The sequence below is a fragment of the Heptranchias perlo genome, chromosome 7 (genome assembly GCF_035084215.1).
Source record: "Heptranchias perlo isolate sHepPer1 chromosome 7, sHepPer1.hap1, whole genome shotgun sequence".
NCBI classification, from domain to species: Eukaryota; Metazoa; Chordata; class Chondrichthyes; order Hexanchiformes; family Hexanchidae; genus Heptranchias; species Heptranchias perlo.
Window position 1 is genome coordinate 18,131,830 of NC_090331.1, and position 27,967 is coordinate 18,159,796.

The following is a 27,967-nucleotide window of genomic DNA, read 5'->3' on the forward strand; positions in this document are numbered from 1 at the left end:
GACTTCCTACATTCCTCACTGAAGCTTCTTTTTTTCTTCACCAAGACCTCATTACAGCTGAAGAACGCTCCTATAATTTAAAGACCAGCAGTGGCCAGATTGATCTTGTTAGGACCCCTTTCCTGTTTCCATTCAATCCTCATGGTGCTGCCCAACTGTCTTAACTTGGATTCTTTTTCAACATTTGAACTGCCACTCCTCCACCTACGATTCATCTGGAAAGCAAATTAAAAATTGCACACTTTTCCAATGGGTATTGTTATCATTTTCTTTTACTCTCTCTCTCTTTCTATTTTCTTTCTTTTTCTATCTTTTATCTCTCCCTCTCCTCCACTGTCTTCCTTTCCTTCACCCTGCCTCTTTACTTCCTTGCCATTCTTCTCTGTTCTTTTTTCCTCTTTCTCTTCCTCCACTGCATTCTCTCCTCTCATTTGGTTCTATGTCTGTCTCTCTCTCTCACTCTCACACTCAAACACACACACATCTTCACTAGTATTTCAATTAAACCACAGGGAAAACTGGTTTCACCTGTACTGCAGTAAGAGCTGCAACTCATAGTAAATCAATGTATTCCTGTTCCTTCAGGGAAAATGCTCTAAAGTTAGAAACACTGATACTGTACGATTTAGAACAAAGTACAATCACTTTGATCCACACTTGTCAAGGCACCTAAAATGTACTGCCTCTCCTCTGATTCATTTACCATCTGAACAAAGTAAGCTTGCAAGAGGTGGTACCTGAAAGCTTGTCTTTAAAGAGACAGTATTGTGTTTGGGAGATTTTTTTTGCAGGGGAGGGGAAGGGGGACCAGCCAGCCAGGGTCAATTCCACGAGCAGGCTAAACCCAGACCCTGGTGTGAAACCATTTGGAAATAATTCACAATGCACTGAGACAAAACGACTGCAGTTTGAACAAATGTAAAATGTCTCTCTCTTCTCCTCTCCCCCCTGCCCCCCCCCCCCAAAGAGGGTGCGGAAAAGGAATCTGCTAACACTATTAATTTTGATCTTCAGCTTTTAAAGCGCACACATAACCGTTGATGTAATAACATCAGCACACACACCTAACTTTCCCAACTCACTGGATTGCAGGCTCCGCCTTCCCCATGTCGTAATAAAATTTAAAAACTGGCAGTGATGAATCTTCTGGGAGTTGTGTTCATAAAATGCTGGCAACTTTTTTTTCCATGTCTGGAGTTTTTTTTGCCACTGTTGCAAAAGGCATGACTTTTTTCCATTGTGTTGTAACCGCTCATGGATTATCTGGTGTAAACCAAACTGCCCTGATTGTGTCGCAGCCTACAAGTTGGCTATTTGGGAAATGTTATGTTAGGAACCACTGGGTTTGTGAGTTTACTGCTGTTGTTGTTGGGCAGTATTGTTGTTGCCAGTAATCTCAGTTTTCTCTCTCTCGGTAATTTTGATGAGTGGAGGGGAACATTCAATCCAGTTTATTTGTCCATCTAGAAAAATTAAACATATAAAAAGCTTTAAATTTTGCAATCTACTCCGTCCCCTTTTTTAATTTATTCAGTCCTTAATTTTAATTTACTTTGTCTTATCCCCAAACCAACACCCAAATGCAGATTATCTGGTCATTATTTCATTGTTGTTTGTGGGACCTTGCTGTGCGCAAATTGGCTGCCACGTTTCCTACATTACAACAGTGACTACACTTGAAAAAAGTAATTCTTTGGCAGTAAAACATTTTGGGATGACCTGAGGCCATGAAAGGTGCTATATAAATGCAATGTCTTTCTCTCTCTCTTGCTCTCTCTTATTTTACCTAATTCAGTTACTTGCACTCAAACCATTTCTGCAGTCTGAACATGGAAAATCCTGAAGCTGGAATGATTAATTATGAAAACAATATTTAGATAACTAACTGGGACTGTAAGCAACAATTCAGGAATCTTTGTGTTGGTATGTGTTGTAATGAAAAGACACTGTCCCTGTACACATAGAAAATAAAAATGTCAAATGCTGGAAAAAACAGAAAATGCTGGACATACACAACAGAAAGGTTAACATTTGGGGTGTAGACCCACTGTCCGAACTGTTGAGCTCTATCGAAGGGGCTACACCACGAAACGTTTATTCCCTCTCCAGTTGCCGTCAGGATATGTCCAGCTTTTCTGGTCTTTATCGTATTGGTATAAAATGCCTGGTGAAATTGGTCCAGGTTCACCTAGAGATTAAACCATGCTGAGATTCGGGCACCTGAAGGGTTAATGAAACAAATGAGAAATGGCTTTGTCTGCATGCTCTTAAAACCATTTGAAATTGATTTATAGAGTGGCATGTGAAAATACAAACTAGCAGCGGTGAGGTATCCCAATTAGATACACAAAAAAGCCACTCACCATCAAATTTCAGGAACAGGTTTACTGTGTAGGTAAGGGGGTGTATGTACTTTATTATTGTGTCGGTGATCCCTTTTATATTTTCTATTATTTTATACAAATGTTTATTAGTGTTTTATAATTTTCATAAATGAACAAAACATGACTTTTACAACAGTTTAGGTCTGAGAGATCATGAATGTGGAACCTTCCTGATCAGTAAATTGAGTTACTAGAGATAGGATTGACTTTAAGTCATTTAACTAAAGTACTTAAATACGAGGTATCTCTTAACTCTTTTTTGGAGCGAGAAAGAGAAGGAGGAAGATGTTTGATGGGCTGGGAATGTCAGTGAAAATGGACTGTTTTCATTTCAATTCTCCTCCATCACTGATGCAAAGCCAGTCTATTACACAGTAAAAGTATTTCAAAATGCAGCATAAAATAATTCAACTATAATCCCCTCACTCACGCAGAAAATGGAATAAATATGTTTTAATAATTGACTTTTAAATATATATTTGCCCTTGGGAAGAATCCTATTTTTTTTTGTTTTGTAAACCTTTTAACTTCTGAGGTGTTTTTGTCAGCTAGTTAGGCTTTATATTTGTTCTACTCTTAGTTTTCACTTTGGTTTGTCATCGACATGAATGGGGAGCGGGGATTTATTCTAACTGTGTGCATAGCAATCATTCTCGAGGAAGCACTCTTCTCTGCGGCCGCACCGTTATTTAACACGATGCTGTCTGCCTGTTTTTGTCTGGCCTCCAATTTGCATTCTTTGATGGATTGCAGGGGTCTCGAGGTGCACTTCCAGGGAAGTACTGAAGTGCCATCTCGACAAACTCTTAAGAGAGAAGTAACAGCAATACAAGTATTTGTCCAAACTCATTGAGTCCACTAAGGCATTCTCTCAGACTGTGCAAAGATCAATATTGCAGTTTGCTGATGGGCTTTGTACATGCATTCACAGTTTAGGTCTCTTAACAATATTAGCTTACATCTCAATGAGGGCTGTGCATGATGTAGTTAGTCCCAAGTATAGAGAGCAGGACTTTTATGAAAACTCGACTCCCCCGACTTGAACTGAATACTAGAGTGTGCAGAATGGAAGCTACATGCATCCTTTTGTTTATTTAGATTCATCTAGACTTGCCTTGTGACCAAAGGCTGTTTCACTTTTTGCCTTGTCTACGTCTTGGCAGAGATTAGCGAATACTCCTGTAGCAATAAAACTTACTTTCCTGGTTAGAAGTGGATTGGGGGAAGGGGTCTTATTTTAGGAGGGGCAGCAAAGTAGTTTTGAAACGTGTTGATCAGATAGTTCTAATTGAGCTCCCGACTACAATTTATACTGGAGATGTTTTGAAGGGAACATTTTAAGAATTCCTTGGGGTTTTTTTTTTGGGGGGGGGGGGGGGGTGGAGGACCAGGGCCGAGAGAACAAGTGATTTTTTTTTTCCTTCACGGCTGAGTTCTCCCATTGAGAATTTGGGTATTGTGCATCTAAACCGCGGATGAAATGAAGAGCAGTAAAAGAGAGGTGGGTTGGGAACTGGGCTGAGATCGAGCTGAGGAGCACAGTCTGCGCATTGCTGAGCGCTACAGCTGTGGCCTTTACTGCCAGAAGAAGAGGGGAAAAAAACACTGTTTGCAAAACTAAACTTTAGCTGCAAAACGTGCCACAACCAAGCACAATGCAGCTAGAGGAGTTTGTAAAAAGTTTCCCTTGTAATTGATGCCATTGTTGACCCCCCCCCCTACCACCGCCTGTTTTTGTTAAATTTCTGGCGAATGTTTTGTAAAGTTATTTATTCTGCATAAACTGGAGTAATAAACCCCTTCCCTTTCAGCCGGAGTAATTGTGAGGGGATGACAGGAGTTTGATTTAATGATTAGCCACCTGACCCTCTGCTCCACCGAAACATTTAACTGGAGAATAACTCGCCTTTTTCTAAGGGCATGGGGCTGAATGTTAATCACTCAGAGAGGGAGGGAAAAAAAAGCTTCATATTGAAATGGCCTCATTGTTCTGGGTAGCATTTGAAAAGCTGTCCGACCATTCAAGGCTTTGTGCAGGCTTCAGGCAGGACTTTGTGCACTCAAATTCCTCCACCGCCTCCCAGCATAAACCAATGGCGAAAACCATCCCAGTGAGTACTGAGCTCATTTTCATGACAATTTTATAAATTATAAGGTCATTTTATTTATTTTTTCTTTGCAAATGTGCTACATTTCAATTGATTTACTATCTGCCAAGAATGTTTTTTTTTTAAGAAAAGGCATTTGGTTGCAAGAGGTTAAATAATTGTTTAGGGAAACAATTTTTTAAAAAGCACAGATTTTGGATTAAAAGCTTTCTTTGTGCCAGTTTTCGAGAGATCTAGCAGCCTGGGCACAGCACAGTGTTTGAAAGTTTAGAAGATAAAATGATGAGTTCTCAGTCTCTTCAGAACTGTACTTTTTTTTGGCATTTAGATTTGGTGCAGCTGCGATGTTTAATTCCAACCCCCAACCCCCTCCTCTAGTAAATCATGCACAGTGATCTATCTCTGTTCGGGCTCTAATACCCACAGGGAACTTATAATAAAGGAAAGTGTAGAACAACTCAGAGAACAATATAGATCGATGGCAGAACACGCTTGTACCATTCACGTTCCAGCTCACTGCTAGGCAGGCTGTTGTGGATCTTTTATGTGCCGCAGTAGATCGCTGTAAAAAAAAACTTAAGACTGATAGCTCTCCGAGCCTACTGGGATCTGCCAGGGAAATTCTGACATTTCTCACTATCCGATAAGGTAAACTTGACTTCTCTTTGAAATTTAACAGGCTGTTGCTATTTCTGTCGTGCTCCACTGTTGAACTGACTGCTTTATTGCGATGCTGCATGTTGGAAATGTGTACTCTCGTGCCTCTTGTTTCTAACTTTTGTCAATTTGATTTGAAAATTGCTGAAGCATCTGAGGAAGTATAAGTTTTACAGATCTCCTGATTTTATTTTTACCTTTCTGAAGAAAATTACCTCCATTTTTTTCGGTTAAATGTTTCCTCCTTCCTATCACTCTTTTACTTGGTCTTCCTGGGCAGAGGATAGGCACTGTCCTGATCCCAGACCTCTATTGGTCGGTGTCCTGATCCCAGACCTCTATTGGACGGTGTCCTGATCCCAGACCTCTATTGGACGGTGTCCTGATCCCAGACCTCTATTGGTCGGTGTCCTGATCCCAGACCTCTATTGGTCGGTGTCCTGATCCCAGACCTCTATTGGTCGGTGTCCTGATCCCAGACCTCTATTGGTCGGTGTCCTGATCCCAGACCTCTATTGGTCGGTGTCCTGATCCCAGACCTCTATTGGTCGGTGTCCTGATCCCAGACCTCTATTGGTCGGTGTCCTGATCCCAGACCTCTATTGGTCGGTGTCCTGATCCCAGACCTCTATTGGACGGTGTCCTGATCCCAGACCTCTATTGGACGGTGTCCTGATCCCAGACCTCTATTGGTCGGTGTCCTGATCCCAGACCTCTATTGGTCGGTGTCCTGATCCCAGACCTCTATTGGTCGGTGTCCTGATCCCAGACCTCTATTGGTCGGTGTCCTGATCCCAGACCTCTATTGGTCGGTGTCCTGATCCCAGACCTCTATTGGTCGGTGTCCTGATCCCAGACCTCTATTGGTCGGTGTCCTGATCCCAGACCTCTATTGGTCGGTGTCCTGATCCCAGACCTCTATTGGACGGTGTCCTGATCCCAGACCTCTATTGGTCGGTGTCCTGATCCCAGACCTCTATTGGACGGTGTCCTGATCCCAGACCTCTATTGGACGGTGTCCTGATCCCAGACCTCTATTGGACGGTGTCCTGATCCCAGACCTCTATTGGACGGTGTCCTGATCTCAGACCTCTATTGGACGGTGTCCTGATCTCAGATTTATTATGCTGCCTCAAGCTTTCTGCGAGTAGGTGAATGTACAAGAGTGGCTTGAAGGCTCTGTCCCTCAGTTTTTCCCTTTGCTATTATGCTTTCTCTTTATTCTTTAGCTTTACCCTCTGTTTCCTCCCTGCCTCCCCTCCCCCCCCCCCCCCCCCAACTCTTGGATATTCATTTGGCCTCTGATGGGCACCTCAGATTGTCAGGCTGGGGGATTGTGAATGCAGACACACATCACACCACTTTTTGGGGCCGTTCTTCCACGCAGTAACAATCCTTCCCCACACACATTCTCTCACACACAAGTAGATACAAACACACACACGTTGACACACACACAACTAATTTGCTTTTAATTTTTTTTATAGCTTAACAATATAGATTGTTGATGGTGCTTGTGGAAGCAATTACAATCTGTATTTGGAGAGCCATCCAAGTAATCTTTCTGGGCTTCCCATATTGTAATCATACAATGTAACAGGAAACTATTTAAGATCGATAGCTTGTTGGTTAAAGGAATAGTCTTCAATGCAAATATCTTAAGACATGTATAGGATGTGAGTGTTGTCGTAGAGTGTTACGTTTCTAGCGTATAATGCTAAAACTATATTGGAAACCCATTCAAGTTTAATTACGTTACAGTAGTAATGTTTCAAATCAATTCTTCAATCAAGAGTGTGGACAGAAATCAAACACCCCAGGAGGGAAACGGTTTGGGAAAAATATGAGGATCATCTTAAAAGAAAGAAATAAGGATCTATAATAAGATAAGGCACGCTGGGGGAAGGGGACATTGATAAGTTTTAATATAGATGTATTAATGACAGGTAAAGTGTTGTTGTTTCTCCTTCCTCCACACAGAAGTCGAAAGCCCTTGGCCTGACTATGTAAGAGAGCGCAGGAATGCAATCTCAATGCGGCCACACGGGACAGGGCAGTCCTATTGCAAGATAAATGAAGAGCCGTGCACCTCCAGTGAAGACACTAGCTCTTCCTCAAAACACAAGAACTCTCTGGGCTCACTGCCGCATTTAGCCGAGCAGCAAACTCCCTACCGGGCAGTCTGTTTGTCAGTGGACCCCCGAAATGGCTACATGGACCAACGCTATTGTACGTATCCACACATCTGCTACTCATTTATGTTTTACACGGAAAGACCCTTGCAGGGGGCATAGTTCCACCAGATCATGTAAAATAGTAAATGAGTCAGAACAGTCACTTACTTTTTTTTTAGACCTGGAGCGCGTTCATGATTGTTTGGTCCATCATTGCCTGATATCATTGTAATTTCAAAGTTTAAAAAAAAAACTACCTGACCATTTGCCTGATGAAATCATTCACATTAAAAAGTGACTCTGTCATTCCATGTTAAACATCTGCATGCTGCCGGTGTCTACTTTGTGTTAGAAAATGGCATGTTTCCATAGGTACAGGTCAGCAGATGCCTTTGATGGGATATTTTTCAACTCTAGATGTAATTTATTATACGAAGGTTATAGGTCAAAGGTATCTTAACCCAGAGCAAGGGCAAGGTCTACAGGGACTATCTGAGGACATTAAGTGATGTCTTGGAAGAGACTGGATAAGCATGGTCAATTACTTTACCATCCTTTTGACACATCAAGGGAAACTAATTGGCAATATGTTTGTCTTTGACTGCAAGATGAACTTGTTTCTTGAACTTTTCAAGATTAAGAAGGAAGTGTAAAAGGTACAAACTTTTGTTTACATTCAGTAATGTAGAAAGCCAAGAATCAAAGCACAGTAGCTGCTGTGGTAGCAGAGAAGTCGCAGTGTTTCAGGTAAGCTGAATGAGATATGGTTTGCTAAGGCTGAAAAGACAGAATCATATGATGGGAGTGGAAAATTAAAAGGATTGACTGTTTTTAATTCATGGGGCCCAGTGTTATATTAATGTTTTAGAAAGACCTATAGAAGTCTAAGGTCCAGGACTAATCAATTGATGGCACATTTGGGGGCTCACTGCCTAGCAAAATAAAGTACAGAGGGGTCCTTTTATGAATTTCAAAGGATAAAGTACAGTGAGATCACTCCGAGTTTCCAACATTCTCAGTTAAGGAAGGTCCAAGGAAAGTGAATTTCTGTGAGTTACTGTAAAAAACAAGCACAGTTAGGTTTTTCCATGAGTTCCAAAGGACCATGTACAGTTCTGTCCTTCAGTGAGTTCCCAGAGACCAAGTACAGTTAGATGGCTCTTTGAGTTCCATAAGATCAAGTATAGTCACGTCCCTTTACAAATTCCAAAAGATCCAAGTACAATGAGATGTTCCTGTGAGTTATCAAAAAGAGTAAGTGCCATTAACTTTCTTTCCGTGAGAGTTACCGAAATAGCCTGTGCAGTGAGCTCCTTCAGCAAGTTACAAAATGTCCCTGACAGTAACTGTCATGTAACTTAATATTTTGAATTCAGCAGGATAGTTTTTGTAAATCAGTATTTCCTTCTGGCTTTGATAAAAATATGTTGTATGTAAGTAAATATTGCATAATATTCTTCACTTGCCAATTCTTCTTAAGGACCTTGAATGAAGGTCTCCATGTGCTTCATGTTTTTTTAAAAGAAAAGTACAGACCATCAGAACTTTACTTATGGCTCAGGCCCACTTGTTCTAAGTTTTGGGAAATGGGTTTTTTATTTAATCTTCTCTGCTAGGTCCAGGGTGAAACTGAGAAAATCCACACATGGTCTCCGTGTTTTCCAGTTTCCAGCAGAATGGATGTTTTGTCCTCAGTTTAGAAAATGAGCATCAGTATTTGTTAATGGGAAAGGAGACAGAGATTCAGGCCTAGTGGGGGGAAAAAGAGTCACAATAAAGTGTGCAATGCACTGAAATACAATACAATAATGTACAAATAAAAATGTGCTAAAGGTGAGAAGGTACATGGTAAAAGTGAAGCAGACAAGTCAAAGAAAGGTGAGGAGAAAACTGACAAGTGAAAAATGGAAAACTGAAAGAATCAGTACAAACAACCGAGTTAGGCAAAAATGCAGCTGGAACCAAATTAACATTTAAAAAGAAAAACAAAATCTGTCCTTATTTTCAGGAATAATCAGGGCACAAAAAATATCGCTATGGCCTAAATATTTGTTTAGTTGTCTGAATCTTCCCTGCAATTCTTGTAACGAGGGACTCGAGATCGAAGAGAAGTTTGGAACTCAGTCCCCCTCTCTGATTTGGTGTTTAATTTTTACCACAAAGGTACCAGTTGCGACAGTAGGAGTGATGCTGCTGAATTGTTTTCAATTTGCTCCCAGATCACTACAGCAGCTATTTTAGTGTCTGACAGTCCATTTATGAAGGAGCGGTGCTTAAAATATATCATTGCAGTTGCTTTTTTTTTAGGTATAGCGTTTTAAATATAGCCTTTTTTCTGTAATATAAATCACCGAAGTGGGTAGTTTATTTTCCAATTGCAAACAACGGGAGATTGAGAGGGCAATAATCATAGGGGGAGACTGATTACTGCACTGTGCAATGTTTCAGGAGCAACTCTGTTAGTTTCATATACTAAACTAAATTAAAATAAAAGTAAATGGTATTAAGGGATATGGAGCCAAGGCAGGGAGATGGAGTTAGGATACAGATCAGCCATGATCTCATTGAATGGCGGAACAGGCTCGTGGGGCTAAAATGGCATACTCCTGTTCCCATGTTCCATGTAAAATTAAACCAGTGGTCCTGAAATGATGCAACGGGATCCCAGTTTGCAAATGCGTTTGTCTGAAATTCCTCTCCCTGTAATTTAGCAGAGGTGTTAAACCGTTTCATATATATGGGTTAAAGCTTGTGCTAATTTTACACAAGCTTTAACCGAGCAGAGGAGGCTGAGGGGTGACTTGATTGAGGTGTACAAAATTATGAGGGGCCCAGATAAAGTAGACAGGAAGTACCTGTTTCCCCTAGCGGAGAGTTCAAGAACTAGAGGACATAGATTTAAGCCGATTGGCGGAAGGATTAGAGGGGACATGAGGAAAAACTTTTTTACCCAGAGGGTGGTGGGTGTATGGAATTCGCTGCCCGAATTGTTGGTAGAGGCAGGGACCCTCAACTCTTTTAAAAAGTACCTGGATCTGCACCTAAAGTGCTGTAAGCTGCAGGGCTACGGACTGGGTGCTGGAAGGTGAGATTAGAATGGGCAGCTGGTTGTTCTTCGAGCCGGCGCGGACACGATGGGCTGAATGGCCACCTTCTGTGCTGTATCTTTTCTATGGTTCTAAATGAGAGGAGTGAGGAATTTCAAATGGAAGCGTTGAGCATTTTTACACTAGTACCCCACAGCATCATTCCAGTCCCAATTATTTGGCTTGTAAGGTAAAGCCTTGGTGGCCCAGAGCTCCTGTGTACGTCTTTCTCTCACTGAACTTGATTCTCTCACTGAACTTGATTGGAGATATGTTTGTGTCCAACTGCAGGGCTTGGTAGTTTCTCCCCAACCTCCTGCGCTTCCATCACTCTCTGTGGGAGAATACGGTCGGAGGTGTCCTCATTGATGGAATTGGAGAAAAGCTTTATTCTTCGTTTGCCTGGATGTGGTTTACACCACAGAAAGGATTGAAACAGTCACTGAGACCCAATCCTGAGTGTTCGTGAGTAGTCAGGAATGAATCTGAATTCTTGCGGTTCAAATATCATATTTACAGAAACATCTATAATTGAGTTTAATTACGCCAAAATAAAGCAGTTTGGTCAATGTGATATGATCCATTTGCAATCCCTGCCTTTTCTTGGCAAACTTTCCATCCCAATGTCAGGATTTCACTCTTTAATTAGAAGCATCACTAAGTGGGTCTGTTCATAATTATGTTTTCCAACTGGATCATGTTGTTGATTTTATTTTGTTTGTGTCCTTATAATGAAAGCAACGCTGCCTATTTGCAGTGTTCTTAAGGAAATCCAGTGCTGTCGATGAATCTTACCACGTAATTGAGTAGGTGATGGGTTTCATCATCTTTCAGTAATCCAGTGGACACCATCATTTCACCGTCCCCTTCCCCATCTCAAAACAGATTAGTGGGAGCTAAGCAATCTTGTCAGGTAGTGAAATTTTCCCACAGATGTCCATTCTAGGAATGTGCTGAGTTTTGACTGTAACTGGGGATGAGGATGAATGGTCAGTGAGGCAGGTAAAATGTCCACCATCGCAAACCTCCAGTACTCCCACAGCTAGAGAAAAAAAGCATCCAGACAGGTTGTCTCCTGTACGTAGGTTGACAATAAAGCATTTATTTTGAGGCAGTCATGGGACTGATCAGCTCTGAAATGCTCCAAGCGTTTGCCACCTAATTTGAGAGTTCCCGTTAAAATATTATTGAACAATCTCCGTTGATAGCTTGGTGGGCTAGTGAGTCATATGTGGTCTAGGTTTGATTGTTGATCTGTATACTGAAGTTGACTGATCTCAGCCAGGCCAGCAATGGTGGCGATACAATTGACCTCAGCACCCCTGGGTCAGAGAAGGCAAGGTCAGCCTAGCTGCATACACTTGATCACTACTCAGTAACTGTTGCACAAAAAATGCATGGGTGTCAGGTCAGGGCAAGAACAGGCTCAGGTGTGGTGCACCCACAGTCAAATAGCCCACTAACACTGCCTGTCTCGGCTGACACACGAAGAATGGTCATTTGTACAAGGCATGAGAAACCAGCACTCATTGAACAGTACGCCAACAAGAGTCAGCGGCCTTGAGGCGACACTGTGGGATAATAGGTAGTAACGTGCATGGCATTCCACTGAAATTCCTCTCTCTGCTGTTTTAGATGGAGGCATTAACCCATTTAAAATAAATCGCACCTATTACCCCACAGCATAATTTCAAGGCGAGCTTCTTGAGTGGAGAAAAATTGGGTGGGGGGTGGGTGGCGAGGTGGATGCAGAAACAATACTATGGTATATTTTTAGCTGTCTGGCAGTGAGATCAGAAATGCCTTACAGTATCCATTTTGTGAAGCAAATTCCCAGATTAATGAGAAGGGAGTTTCTTAAAACTAACAGCACCAGGCATCTGGTTCATATCTTCACTGAAAGTCGAAGTGCATATCAAACGCAGTGTAGAATTGTTGTGACTCTAGCTCTTTTGAAAAGACTTTACAGATGGCATGAAAATGTTATTTTTTTCAAGTAAATGGGATTTGCTGGGTTCTGAAAAATTGATGTAGGAGTCTTTGTGTTTATCTAAGTAACATGACCACATTTAGGTCCCACTTGGCTCTTTTCTGTAGTCTGTACTTGTATTATTTGTTGTCAGTTTTATTTATGTAGCAATTGGCAGATCAGCAGAGCACTTTGTGGAAGAGTGGAAGTTTGGCAGTGAGGCTTCGGCCTTGCCACTTTCCTGTACTGCACATTTTTTTGAAGTAAGATTATAAATACTGCGGCTTTTTGTGTTGGTCCAGGAGATAAAGGAGGAAAAACGAAGAGTAGATGTCGTAAGAAAAATAGCAGAGCAATCGGTAACATCCTATTTATCTGAGGAGTAAGCGCATAAAACTTCTGCGTCACCATGGCAACTCCTTACTCCCCAGCTTCCATTTTAATTTAAAGACTGCTTCAAATCCATTTTCTTTTTAAAATTTCAATTCTGTTAAAAATGGTAAAATCAACCTCAGTTCTATCAGATGGATGTACTCTGAGCACAGATTTTACCTTTTGCTAAATTGCTGCTGATAATTATCTTTAGTTTTAATTAACTTTTGTTTTGATTGAGCAATTCATTTCACTTTCTTCCTCGTCTCCACCCCGATGATTTCCTCCTCCTCCTCCTCTACTGGAGGTGTCAACTCAGGCTGGGGTAATGTTCCACAGGCACCCTCCATTATCACGCCCAAGTTGGCCATTTGCCGTGTGAGAGGCTAGGCAGGCTATTCGACCGCATAGCTGCATAGGGCATCGCTGCCAAATCCAGTCTTGTCCTCACCTAACACCCACACACGGATATTCCCCAGCAATGGGGGGGGGGGGGGGAAGGGTTCATTGGGGAGCGATTGAGTTACATTGAAACTACAGCACAGAAACAGGCCATTCGGCCCAACTGCTCTATGCCAGCGTTTATGCTCCACACGAGCCTCCTCCCTCCCTACTTCATCTGACCCTATCAGGATACCCATATGTTCCTTTTTCCCTCACGTGCTTATCTAGCTTCCCCTTAAATGTATCTATGCTATTTGCCTCAACTACTCCTTCTGGTAGCGCATTCCACATTCTTACCACTCTTTGGGTAAAGAAATTTTTCCTGAATTCCCTATTGGATTTATTAGCAACTATTCTATATTTATGACCTCTAGTTTTGGGACTTCCCCACAAGTGGAAACATTTTCTCTATCAAAACCCTATCAAACCGTATCATTATCTTAAAGACCTCGATCAGGTCACCCCTCAGCCTTCTCTTTCCTTTCCGGAAAGGAGCTCCAGCCTGTTGAGCCCTTCCTGACCAGGAGTAGAAACCCTTGGCCGATTCTCTTTTCGCTCGGCCAGAGCGCTGGGGCTGATGGCAGGGCCCCTACTGAGACTCGCTGAGAGAAAAACCAGGAGTTTGAACGCCTGTACTGGCCTGTGTGGCTCAGTTCTAAACCAGTCAGTGCAGTCGCCATCCGAGCCATCAAGCAGCTCAACTCCACTTTCAAAAGCAGTTTCTGGACTGAGACTTGAGCGCCTCAATACAGCTTGACCACCCTGCTTTATGCGTGGCATCCTACACCTCCCGCCCCGCCATTAGCATCCAATGCTAAAGAATAGTAAAATGTTGCGCTGAATAAAGTGAGACGATATCTTGACTGTAACAAATGCTACAGAATGAAGCCAGGTTCCTTTCCACTTCTTGTGCTTGTATTGGACTCGGCGGTCGAATATCTGAATATGAATGCCGACCATGGAGACAAAAATATTAATGTTCAGATTCAGAGATCAAAATCACCCCGGACACACAAACATACCCATCGCCTCTCATTCGTGACTCTGATCTAAGAGTTTTACGAAGGCAAGATTAGAAGCCCCTCCCTCACCTCCCCAAAAAAAATCCAGTTTAAAATCTTAGAAGATGAAACCCTGCAGATTTCTTTTTCCCTGGCAGTAGGTTTGTTAGGAGCTCGTTATTCTGAAGGAATAATTAAAGTCAGAAAAATTCGACCTGTGGGAGAATGTTGCTTTAGGAAGCAGGTTTATTTTTCTTTGAAATAATAGTGTGGATCAACCATCGTAACGTGTTGAAGGATCGCAAATGTGATTTTTGCATTTAATTCGCAGTTGGTTTTCGCTTCTTAACGGGGTGATTTTCTGGGCTGTGCATTACCATTCAGAATTCAAATCTTCAAATAAATGGGCCGAAAACATACGAATTAAGAGCAGGAGCAGGAATAGGCCATTCGGCCCCTCGAGCCTGCTCTACCATTTGATAAGATCATAGCTGACCTGATTGTGACCTCAACCCTACTTTCCAGTCTACCTACTATAACCTTTGACTCCCTTGTTAATCAGGAATCTATCTAATTCAGCCTTAAAAATATTCAATGACCCTGCCTCCACCACTCTCTGGGGAAGGGAGTTCCACAGACTCACGTCATTCTGAGAGAAAAAATTTCTCCTCATCTCAGTCTTAAATGGGAGACCCCTTATTTTTAAACTGTGGCCCCTAGTTCTAGTCTCTCCCACAAGGGGAAACATCCCCTCAGCATCTACCCCTTCTAGTCCCCTCAGGATCTTATATGTTTCAATAAGATCACCTCTCATTCTTCTAAACTCCAGTATATACAGGCCCAACTTGTCCAACCTTTCCTCATAAGATAACCCCCTCATCCCAGGAATCAGTCGAGTGAACCTTCTTTGAATGGCCTCCAAACCAATTATGTCCTTTCTAAAATAAGGAGACCAAAACTGCACAGAGTATTCTGGATGTGGTCTCACCAATGCCCTTTACAACTGTAGCAAAACATCTCTACTTTTATATTCCATTCCCCTTGCAATAAATGACAACATTTCATTTGCCTTCCTTATTAATTGCTATACCTGCATACTGACTTTTTGTGATTCATGTACTAGGACACCCAGATCTCTCTGTACCTCAGAGTTCTGCAATCTCTCTCCATTTAAATAATATACTGCTTTTCTATTCCTCCTGCCAAAGTGGACAAGTTCACATTTTCCCACATTATACTCCATCTGCCAAATTTTTGCCCACTCACTTAACCTATTTATATCCCTTTGCAGACTCCTTCTGTCCTCTTCACTATTTACATTCCTACCTACCTTTGTGTCATCAACAAATTTAGCAACAATACATTCGGTCCCTTCATCCAAGTCATTGATATAGATTGTAAATAACTGAGGCCCAAGCACTGATCCCTGTGGCACTTCACTCGTTACGTCTTGCCAACATGCAGTAAGTGTCCCAACAATTACAGAGGAGAGCGAGCCAGGCAACAAATAGACTTTCGTTACTCCTTAAATAAACATTTATGGATGTTCTGCTTTTCTCTCCCCTCTGACTTCGTATGATTTGTGTTCCAGAGAGAGTGAATGTGCCATTCCCGCTTGTGTGTTTTAAAACTAAACCATGTCAACATTGCCTCTTTAAGTCCTGTTTTCACACTGTGAAGTGAACCAAATAAATATGCTTTACCAATGATTCACTGTATTCCCCTGCCTTGCCACCTTCCCCCCCCAGCTCAGTGAGTAAATGCACTGCATGGTGTGGTACTCCGCCAAACAGACCAGAATAGGCGGTTAGCTAGACTCACCCACAAAGGATGTTGGGACTACTTCTAATTGGCCCCGATTGGCCAGCAAGTGTGCATGTGGACAGCGGCCGTGGTGGACACCTACCCAGGTACCCTGTCAAAATGTCATTGTCCTGGTCTCACACTGAAAGAATGGCGACCTGGGCAAGGTCCTGGAGGACCACTGCCGTTGTGTAAGTGTAACCCAATATGTAAATCCACTTTCAGGCGAGGAGGGGTGAGAGAAGAAAAAATTAAAGCAATTCTCCCCCACCCACCTCACCTACCCCACCTCACCTCATCTATCCTGGAATCATTTAAGAAACAATTGGACACTGCAATGTGGGGAACTTTAGTGTGTTTCTGGATTGATGAACTTAGATGGGTGAAATGACCTTCCTAATCCGTAATTATTCTGTGCTCGTTGAACACCTGGGAAGCCTTCCTGCCTGCCAGTTACAGGGTTTGCATAGACGGAGGACCGGAACCAGGGCACCTACTTGCCCTGGCAGCTGGTGAATTGTAAGAAAGAAGAAAGAAAGACTTGAATTTCTATAGCACCTTTTACAACCTCTGGATGCCCCAAAAAAGTTTACAGCCAGTGATGTACTTTTGAAGTGTAGTGCATTGTGTGTGTGTTTTTGTGTGGACCAGTGTTCGAATAACATCGAAGACAAATCATTCCTCGTACAAGATGAACATGTTTGTGCTTTTATCCAACAATTGGCTTCTTACCAGTTGATCCTACAGCTTCCAGCCAGGAGTTTACAACATGAAACAAAATTACCTCCATTACTAGGCTCCCTCTGCTGGACACACATGTAATTACAAATTAGAGTCTTATTCATAACACAAGGCAGCCTGGGAGCAGAAAAATAATGAGGACAAAAATACAAGGAGCAAAACAAGACAGCCTTGAAATTACACTGTGTGAATATTAGCATACAAATGCTTAATATAATTTATGACATTTCTTTGCTATTACAAATGATCAGGTTAATATTTCCGCTACATAAAGCATTTAAGCAATCTCATGGAAAGGCGCTAAGCCTCCGTACACTAATATTCACACAGCATAATCTCAAGGACTCCATATAATCCAGAAATTTCAGCACAGAAGGAGGCCCATCGTGGCTATGAGTCAGCGGTGGCTCAGTTGGTAGCACTGTCGCCATTAGGTCAGCAGGTTGTCGGTTCAAAACCCACCCCAGAGACTTGAACCCAAAATCTAGGCTGACACATCAGTGCAGTACTGAGGGAGTGCTGCACTTTCGGAGGTGCCGTCTTTCGGATAAGACGCAAATTGGCTGCCTCATTTCCTACATTACAACAGTGACTACACTTCAAAAGTGCTTAATTGGCTGTAAAGCGCTTTGGGACGTCCTGAGGTCATAAATACAAACCTTTCTTTCTTTCTATGCCAGTGCAAGCTCCACATTGGAGCTATCTAGTCACGTACTCAATCTTCAGTAATATTCAACCCAATAAAAGGGCAATTCCCGCTCAGTAATTAATCGGCTCTAGGTAGCACAGGCCGCTTACGGCATCCTTTCTGAAGCTGCTTTTAAACCACGTTGGTTGTGTCCGCCAAAGCAACAATCCAGTTATTTTTTTTTTGTTACCTCAGAAATTGGAAGAGTGAATGCATTATTCATAAAGCAGGTTTGGTTGAGTTTAGTGATGATGAATGGGTTCAAAGGAGAGGTTTTGTCTGTCAGTGTCAGGGCTGATGGCAGGAGACCCGGCAGAAGATTTGTTAACATGCTTAATGTCTGTGGTTAGTGTCACCCGTCCATAGTTAGCTCGCAGGCAGCGCGATTCTTCACAGCGTTGCTCCTTTGCTGTGTAACCCGCGACGTGACAGCAACTGAAGCAGGCCCATTAATTTGGAGGATGAAATATGCATGCTGCTGATAGATAGTGCTCGCGATGCTTCGGTTATCTAATGAGAAATCTGTTGTGGCAAGAGGTCTTGGGCAAATGGGACTGAGGGTAAAGTTGCTAGTGTTTGATTTAGTCGACTGGAGGAGGTGGCAAAGCAGGAACTTGAGAAAGATCGTATATAAAAAAAAAGACTACTGAACCTCAAAAATAATTCAAAGCCTTATAGTGGAAACAAAAAGTATTGGATTTATTTCCCCATCCTCCTTTCTTAGCACTTTTTTGTGCTCATCATGGTGAGGAATATTAGCACTGTAAAATGGAACATTGTTTCATTTCAGGTGTCCTGCATCAGCATCAAGCAGGACAGGTTAAATGTTAAAGTAAATGTAGTTAAAGTTAAATGTAGAGTAAAGCTTTTTCTACTCTGGCTCAGCAATGTACCTTATCCCCCACTTCAGAAGAGTACCCCCACTTTACCAGTTTGACATACTTGCATTTTTCATACCAGCCATCCTGTGGTCTGTCTGAATGTCACTGGTGAAGGTTAAGGGCAGTTTTGCACTATTTCCTCAAATGCACTAGGAACTGGATTGATATGGATTTTTCATAGGATCCTTACAGCCAGCAGACAGCAAGAAGAGACTTCTAACCCTTCACTTTGGGCTTGATTCAAACCCAGGTCCCGGAGGTGGAAGGCCAGTGTCTAACACACTGGACCAGTCTACTTAACTCGTAGAAATACACAGGAGTTACAACACGGAAACAGGCCATTCAGCCCAACCAGTCTGTGTCGGTGTTTACCCTCCATGAGAGCAAATAGTTCTAATCATATTTACTCACCCTGGTCCCATATCCATTCAACTCCATTTCCTTCACCCACTTGTCCAATCTAATCTTGAATGTTGACAGTTTCCGCCACAACCACCAACCCTGGAAGTGAATTCCGTAGCCTCACAACTCTGTGTGAAGAATTTTCTCCTGTACGCCTTCTAAATCTCTTACATTTAACCTTGTATTTGTCACCCCTCATTCTTGACCACAAAGCTACTGGAAACAGCCTGCTTCTATCTACCCTGTCCCATCCTCTCATAATACTAAACACTGCTAACCTATCACCCATAGTCTACATCGTTCTAACAAAAAAAAATCTTGATTATTTATTTCACCAACTCCCCTTCAGATGCCTCAGTGAACCATACCATTTCCCCTAGTCAAGACGTAGGTATGATGGAGTTTGCAAGAATGTATCAACATAGTCTCACACTCTGATTTTATATCTTCCTTCTAAAGGCCTGACTGGGATTGTAAACCTGTTGTATGTGGAGAACCATGATCATTTCCTACATTACAACATTGACTAAACCTCAAAAGTATTTCATTGGCTGTAAAGCGCTTTGGGACATCCTGAGGTCGTGCAAGGTGCTATACAAATGCAAGTCTTTCTTTCTTTTCTTTCATGAAACCTTTAACCTGCCACTGTGTGATGCACAGTGTTGGGACGTCATTGCCCTGAGCCGTCTGCCTGATCAGTTTGGGATCTCTAAAAATAGAGATGCCAAACCTGTCATCCCCTACAGCCTCGATGAGCGAAAGCAACTGTAGCAGTTAAGAAGTGTCAAATATGTTAGAGTTGGGGTATTAACATTATTTTTGTTAAATCAAAGAAAGGTGCAACTCCTGCTATCTTTAACACTTATTTTTCTCCCAACTTTTAAAATTCTTCCCTCCCCCAACATGTTTGATGTCCTAACGCAGAGTCACAGGTGACATTGCTCTTAATCCAATTGACTTTAAAGTATAAAATTAATAACTTGGACCTTTATGAACACTTAATACTGATAGTTATTACTGGTAATGTACCTGTGCAGTAATCAAATGAGGTTCTTTTTCAATGTTGCCTCGATTTATGTGCAATTGAGTCTAAGACAAAGAGTGAGGATCCGATCACATTGGCTTTCAAACTGGGGTCCCAGGACCTCATGAGAGCTGTGAGGGGGTGCACAAGGTTGCCAGATTTTTATCTGTCAGTCATTAGATTTTTATATTTTTCTGTAATTGTTAACTTACTGATATGTTATTTCTCTTGCTGGTGGCTAATAATAAAAAAAAAGGTTTTAAAATGTTTGGAAAGTTTGCCTGGTGTTGTCTTTCAAGATGTAGGACAGGGCTCTCCACGATTGTGTGTCAATTTTTGTACAGCTCCCTCTCATAGAGATGCTTGAAACTTACTGTCCTAACATTGAACATTGTACGTGAATGCTCAGAACCATTCTTAAAGATGTGATACACAACGCAGTAGGATGAATTCAGTGCTCCAGAGCTCCCAGTAGGCAGCCTTGCTTAATGGGAATGATGGTCAGGGAATCAGTATGACCATGGTGCCATCCTGTCTCTGAACTGCACTCCCTTTGACCAAAGCTTCCCTGCTGCGAATGCAGGACCACTGAATTTACCTAAGTAGGGTCAGACTGTGTAAGAGGGTTAAGTTGAGTTTGTTTGTATTTGATCTCAGTGGCTTTCAAGTACAACTTTGTACAACCAATTCATGAAAAGAGCTTTGTGTGGTTTATGAATTTTTTTAAAATCCACAGAGAAAAACTAAATAGTATATACAGTACCCTGTTTTAGTACGACCGTAAGGATGGATTAGAATGTAAGTATTTGCTGCTGAGCTGGTGAATGTACCTCAGTACTCGGAAATGAGGTGGGAACCAGCAGGTAACGTCATTCATTTTAAAAGATAAGTCAGCCAGTGTTTTAAACGGGAAAGCTAGGGATGAAGGTTCATAGGGCTGGGCTTGAATGGGCGATTTCTGCAGGTAGATACATCACACGCATTCCTAGATACATTGGGTGAACTATGGTTCCAGCCATCTCAGCCAAAGAGCAGCAAACATTAATAGAAAACAGGAATAAATGGGGAGGAGGTGCGTAAGCTGGCAAAAATTTTTCATAGGCCAGCCTGAGTGAACACTTATTAAAATAAGACTCTTGTAGTCATTGCAAAAAGATGCTTAGTAGTGAGTGAAGCTTGTCTTCATAGAATTATAGAAAGTTACGGCAAAGAAGGAGGCCATTTAGCCCATCATGTCCGTGCTGGCCGAAAAAGAGCTATCCCGCTTAATCCCACTTTCCAGCACTTGGTCCGTAGCCCTGTGGGTTACGGCACTTCAAGTGCGCATCCAAGTACTTTTTAAATGTGATGAGGGTTTCTGCCTCTACAACCCTTTCAGGCAGTGAGTTCCAGACCCCCACCATCCTCTGGGTGAAAAAATTTCTCCTCAGCTCCCCTCTAATCCTTCTACCAATTTCTTAAAATTTATGTCCCCTGGTCACTGACCCCTCTGCTAAGGGAAATAGGTCCCCCCTACCCACTCTATCTAGTCCCATCATAATTTTATAAACCTCAATTAAATCTCCCCTCAGCCTCCTTTGTTCCAAAGAAAACAACCCCGGCCTATCCAATCTTTCCTCATAGCTAAAATTCTCCAGCCCTGGGAACATCCTCGTAAATCTCCCCTGTACCCTCTCTAGTGCAATCGCATCTTTTCTGTAATGTGGTGACCAGAACTGTACGCAGCACTCAAGCTGTGGCGAGCCACTTTCTTGACAACTGAATGGTTTGCGAGGCCATCTCAGAGGGCAATTAAGAATCAACCACATTGCTGTGGGTCTGGAGTCACATATAGACCAGACTGGGTATGGACGGCAGGTTTCCTTCCCTAAAGAGTATTAATGAACCAGATGGGTTTTTATGACAAGCTGGTAGTTTCATGGCCACTATTACTGATACTAATTTTTTTTATTTCCAGATTTTTATTTAATTAATTGAATTTAAATTCCCCCAGCTGCTATGGTGGGATTTGAACTCATAACTCTGGGTTACTAGTCCAGTATCATAACCACTATGCTACTGTACCCTTAATTGAGTATTGAGTAAGAGTATTGAGCACTTGGTGCCTGACATAAGCTTCCCGTTTTTGCCTTATCTTACCCTGTATGCTCCTTGTCACCCAGGGGGCTCTAGATCAGGCAGTCCCACCCTTTTTCTTTGTGGGAACATGTTTACTCTGCACCCCTTGAATCTCCCCCTTGAATGCCTCCCACTGCTCTAACACTGTTTCCAGTCTACTTTTGCTAAATCACTTCTCAGCTTAGTAAAATTGGCCTTTCCCCAATTTAGAACTTTTACTCCTATTCTATTTCTGTCCTTTTCCATAACTATGCTAAATCTGACTGAATTATAATCACTACCATCAAAATGCTCTCCCACTGATAATCCTTCCACTGGCCCAGCTTCTTTCCCTAAAACTAAATCTAGAACTGCCCCCCACTCTTGTTGGGCTTGCTACGTACTGGCTAAAAAAGTTCTCCTGAATGAAATTTAAGAATTCTGCGCCCTCTATACCTTTTGCACTGTTTGTATCCCAGTTAAAATTAGGGTAGTTGAAATCCCCGACTATTACTGCCCTATTGTTTTTGCATTTCTCAGAAATTTGCCTACACATTTGCTCTTCTACCTTGCTCTTTAGGTGTCTATAGTACACTCCCAGTAGTGTGACTGCCCCTTTTTTGTTCTTTAGCTCAACCCATATGGCATCATTTGATGATCCTTCTAACATATCATCCCTCCTCACAGCTGGAATTGATTCTTTAACCAATATTACCAATCCTCCTTTTTTATCCCCTTCTCTATCTCGTCTGAAAACCCTGTAACCAAGAATATTGAGCTGCCATTCCTGCCCTGTTTAAGCCATGTTTCTGTAATCGCTAAGATATCATACTTCCACGTGTCTATCTGTGCCCTCAGCTCATTTGCCTTATTCACTATACTCCTTGCATTGAGGTATATACCTTTAAGTACTGCCAAACTCCTTTATTGTCTAGTTTCTAACCTTTGTTTTCTCTGCCTTCCAAACGCATTTACTAACTTTCTGCCTTCCATTTCCAGCTCTGCTTCTCTCCCTTCTGAATCTACGCTCAGGTTCCCATCGCCCTGCCAAGCTAGTTTAAATCCTCCCCAACATCACTAGCAAACCTCCCCACGAGGATATTGGCCCCGGCCCTGTTGAGGTGCAACCCATCCGGCTTGTATAGGTCTCACCTCCCCCAGAACCGGTCCCAATGCCCCAGGAATCTAAAGCCCTCCCTCCCGCACCATCTCTCCAGCCACGCATTCATCTTCTCTATCCTCCCATTTCTGTACTCGCTAGCGTGTGGCACCGGGAGTAACCCGGAGATTACTACCTTTTGAGGTCCTGCTTATTAATCTCTTTCCTAACTCTAAAATTTGCTTGCAGGACCTCATCCCTCTTTCTACCTATGCCTATCTTATGATGAAGAGTAAAACTCTCAGTAGGGAAGGAAGTCCTGTAGAGTGTCGACTCAGACTGATTTTCCCATTCAATGTTTAGCATTTCTCTGTGCTAATTGATGTCCATTATAACTTATCCATCATGTTATTTAACTGGAGGAGACCTTCATTGACCCTTAGCTATCCCCTCATGCCATCTCCCTTTTTCATTGCAGCAAGTGAGCAATGCAGGCCAATAGGGAGTCAATGAGTCAGTTGCTTCTCAGCTAACCTTAAAAAGATGAAAAGTGAAGTTCAGAAGGCACAACCGTGTGCCTGTTGTCGTTACACTGCAGTTAGTGTGAAGCCAAAATGTATTGAAACTGACTCCTAGACGTGGCATTAGACTGCCTCAAATTCAATATGGGGCAATATCACATTGCGTCGCACCACACTGCCAGTGTACAAACAAAGCAGAAATCGCTTTGGCATAAAGCACGCTAGCACACTGACTTATACCTTTTTTTTAAAATTCTTTTTTTATTAATTCTTAGGATGTGGGCGTTGCCCTGAGAAGGTGGTGGTGGGTCTTCTTCCTGAACTGTTGCAGTCCATGAGGTACTCTTTGTAGCAATTTGATTCAACTGAGTGGCTTGCTAGGCCATTTAAGAATCAACCAGGTTGGGGTGGGCCTGAAGTCACATATAGGCCAGACTGAGTAAGGATAGTAGTGAACTAGTTGGGTTTTTACAACCATCTGACAGCTTCATAGTCACTTTTACTGATATCAGTTTTATGTTTCCAGATTTTTGAAACTGAATTCAAATTCTCAAACTGCTGTGGTGGGATTTGAACTGTGTTCTTTTGGATTATTAGGCTAGGTCTACTTGGATTAACTAGTCTAGTAACATAGCCATTACACTACCACACGCAATGAGGTAAACTGTGTTTGTAGACACAAAATAATAAGCTGTCCTGAAAGAGAATGAGAAGAGTGATGTTTAGAGTCAGGCAAAGGGGCTGCATCCTCTTTAAAACTATTGAGGCTTTCGGCACCATATTTGCTGTGCCATCTGGATTTGTTAAGCAGGGTATGGGTTCAAGTAAATAAGTGAGAAAGGGCATCTTTGTGTCCTGAAGGTATTTCTGAGAGGATTTTTTTAATACTGGTAAATAATGGATACACCTGCCAGTGGAGCAGTTGGGCAAAAAGGTTCCCAAAGGCAGGGAAGTACTAAGAACGCACAACCACTGTTCAGTACAGTACCGAGATAATCCTCAGCAAAGAAGGAAATCGTAAGGAGCCAGTATCACTTCCAAAGAAATACATTTGGAATTAATGCCTCTTTGTTTTTGTTGATTTTTTTTGTTGAGTTTGGATTTCATAGTTCAGACACAAATTATACATTTTCCCACTGTGCCAGTGGGAAGAGATAATCTTATTTATACTCATGCCGTGATTATTTTTTGTTTTAAATTTGGCTCTGGGTGCCTTCCTGCTCGAGGAACAGTTCGCACAAACGATGCAGCCGTAGAAAGTTGTCCTGATCTGTATTTCGGTCGGGAGAGTTGCTCAGTAGCAGATTAGCCCGTGCGCTGAAGATAAATTGTTTCACATAAAACAGACTCCTTGACCCTTTGATTTTTTTTTTTCTTTCTTTCATCTATAGTTTTATTTCTTTATGTATGTATGGTCTTCATTATATACCAAAATGCCTCAGCTGGTAACTCATGCCTGCGGGTCAGTGGAAGAAAAAGAGTTTATTAACAGACTACAGAGGGCAGGTCAGGGTTTGCATGGCACGTTACATAATTTTTGCATCGTAAAGAAACTGTTAATGGCTCTTGGCAGTAATTATACCTTTTATAGTTAAAGAGGCCGAGTGGAACTGCCCAGTCTGCTGCCTGTTCTGTGCCTCTGAATCACTGCATAATGGCCTTGACAGTACTGAGTTAGGACCCAGGTCAGAATCTCTAGTAATGTCATTTGGTGGTGTGTAGATGATGGACTGATGTATTGTGTTTTTTCCTAACAGCCTACTTACAGCCATTGGCAGCTCAGACTTTGGCAGCAGCACTAAGAAGTTAGTAAGGTCACTGCCTCCGGAGGTGTTGAGACCCACCTCTAGAATTGGTCTTCCTGGGTTTCTCCAAAGGAGGCAGCTCTGCTGCTGGCTAATATAAACATTGCCACCTCGGGCCATAGATCTCACATCGCTAGCCCGTGTGGATCTTTCTCCAACATTAAGGAAAGTCCATGGGCAGAAATAAAAGGCTTCCCAGCAACATTATAGGAACAGGAGTAGACCATTCAGCCCATCAAGCCTGTTCTGCTATTCACTTAGATCATGGCTGATCTGTACTTCATTTACCTGGCTTTGTTCCGTATCCCTTAATACTCTTACCCAACAAAAAATCCATCGACTCAGTCATGTCAATTGACCCAGCATCCACAGCCTTTTGGGAGAGAGAGTTCCATATTTCCACTACCCTTTGAGTGAAAAAGTGCTTCTTGATTTCACTCCTAAATTGTCTAGCTCTAATTTTAAGATTATGCTCTCTTGTTCTGGATTCCCCCACCAGAAGAAATAGTCTCTCTACATCATCGGATCCTTTTATGATTTTAAAGACCTTGATTAGATCACCCCTCAACCATCTAAACTCGTGGGAATACAGCCAAGTTTATGCAACCTGGTCTCATAATTTAACCCTTTAAGCCCTGGTATCATTCTGGTGAATCTGTACTGCACCCCTTCCATGGCCAATATATCTTTCCTGAGGTGCGGGGCCCAAAACTGAACGCAGTACTCCAGATGGGTTCTGACCAAGGCTCTGTGTAGATGAAGAATAACTTCCTCATTTTGTATTCTAATCCCTTGTGATAAAGGCCAACATTCCATTAGCCTTTTTGATTGCTTTTTGTACCTGTGTTTTAGTGATTTGTGTACGTGGACACCTAAATCCTTCTGCTCTTGCACTGCGCCTAGTCTTCCCATTGAGAAAATATGGTGTAAGCCTCTCCGTCTCTCTAACTCTCCTCCTTTAAGACGATCTTTAAAACTTACCTCTTTGACCAAGCTTCTGGTCACCTGTCCTAATGTCTCCTTATGTGGCTCGGTGTCAAATTTTGTTTGATAATCGCTCCTTTGAAGCGCCTTGGGACGTTTTACGATGTTAAAGGTGCTATATAAATGCAAGTTATCGTTGCTGTTGGTGCACAACCTGCAAAGTGAATGAAGGAGATTGTACAGTACCAGGCTCTACAGCGTGTATTGTGGAACAGCTTCTGGTAGAAGTTCTATAATACAAGAGGCATTAAACAGTAGAGGTGCTTTTATATTGCACAAGACCGATACCAGTGCCACCGGGATCCTGAAGTGCGGCAAGAATTACTAAGACCAGCTGCCTGTTGTTGCTGGGAACCATATTTCATTCTGTATTTTAATTAAATTAACACCTTTATCTTCCCACATCCAGGGTGTCAATACAGTAAATGCTACAAAAGGTTTTCCTCATTATCATTTGCCCTGTTAATTTGTGTTTACAAATTATAATGTAAATATGAATATTCACGTGCTTCATCTTTCGGATGTTGAACAGTTTGTGCTTACCTGCTACTTGTAAGGCGGAGACTTTAAAACCATATTACAATTATGAAAAAACACTTTTTTATTTGTCCAGTAGGAAGTCAGCATCTATTGCCCTCTCTAAGTTGCTCTGAGGGCAATAAGAGTGAACCACTTGTAAGCCAGACCAGGTAGGGGTGGCAAGTTTCAGTCCCTCAAGGACGTTAGTGAACAAGTTGGGTTTTTAGAACGATCCGGCAGCTTCCATGGTCATGGATGAGGGACTTCAGTTATGTGGAGAGACTTGAGAAGCTGGAGTTGTTCTCTTTAAAGCAGAGAAGGTTAAGGGGAGATTTAATAGACGAGTTCAAAATTCTGAGGGGTTTTGATAGTGTAGATAAAGAGAAACTGTTTTCACTGGCGGGAACCAAAAAGCATAGATTTAAGATAATTGGCAAAAAAATCTAGGGAGGAAATGAGGAGAATTTTTTTATGGAACGAGTTATGATTTGGCATGCACTACCTGAAAAGGTTGTTGAAGCAGATTCAATAGTAACTTCCAGAAGGGAGTTGGATATATACTTGAAAAGGAGAAATTTACAGAGCTATAGGGAAAGAGCGGGGGAGCCGCATAGACATGATGGGCCGTATGGCCTCCTTCCACGCTGTATGATTCTGTGATGTTTTTCTGGTGCCGGCCCACAAATTATTAGATTTATTCAATTCAGTTTCACAACTTGCCATGGTGGGATTATGAACTCATGACCTCTGGTTGCTAGTCCAGTACCATAACAATGACACAACCTCACCCTTTGTTTGTGTCTGCAGTTACATACATACGGATGTTTAACATTAACTATTTTACTGCTTGACAAATATACACACAACCGCATACAGTAGAACACTATTAATCTCTAAAACCACTAGTCCACACAGATCATTGACCAAAAGGGGTCAAAGATCAGTTCCTGTTGATTGAGCAAGCACTTCCTATTTGTGCAGGTTTTATTTCAAATGAAACAAGCACAGCATCATTGTTTCATGTGATGCGGTATCTACAAAGTGACTTCCAAACTGTCAGGCACTGTAACAGTTACTGTAAATAAATTCTCGTAAATCACCAGTCCCAGCAATTGCTATTCTGAACTGTGTCATATCCTAGATGGTTCAGATTAATAATGTTCTATTGTATTAACCTGAGACTCCCACCTACTAATGGTTGTAGGAGT

General features: G+C 42.1%; 1 protein-coding gene across 5 annotated transcripts in view; it reads left to right on the plus strand.

Annotated features, from left to right (window-relative positions):
• gli2a (GLI family zinc finger 2a) overlaps positions 1-27,967 on the plus strand; it is a 301,684-nt gene that overhangs the window by 144,788 nt on the left and 128,929 nt on the right. For 3 of the 5 annotated variants that reach the window (XM_067987118.1, XM_067987117.1, XM_067987119.1), the window contains one exon: positions 7,130-7,378. The exons of the other annotated variants lie outside the window; for them this stretch is intronic. In XM_067987118.1, coding sequence (XP_067843219.1) covers positions 7,130-7,378 — 249 coding nt within the window. The remainder of the gene's footprint in view (positions 1-7,129; positions 7,379-27,967) is intronic. 5 annotated transcript variants of the gene reach the window in all.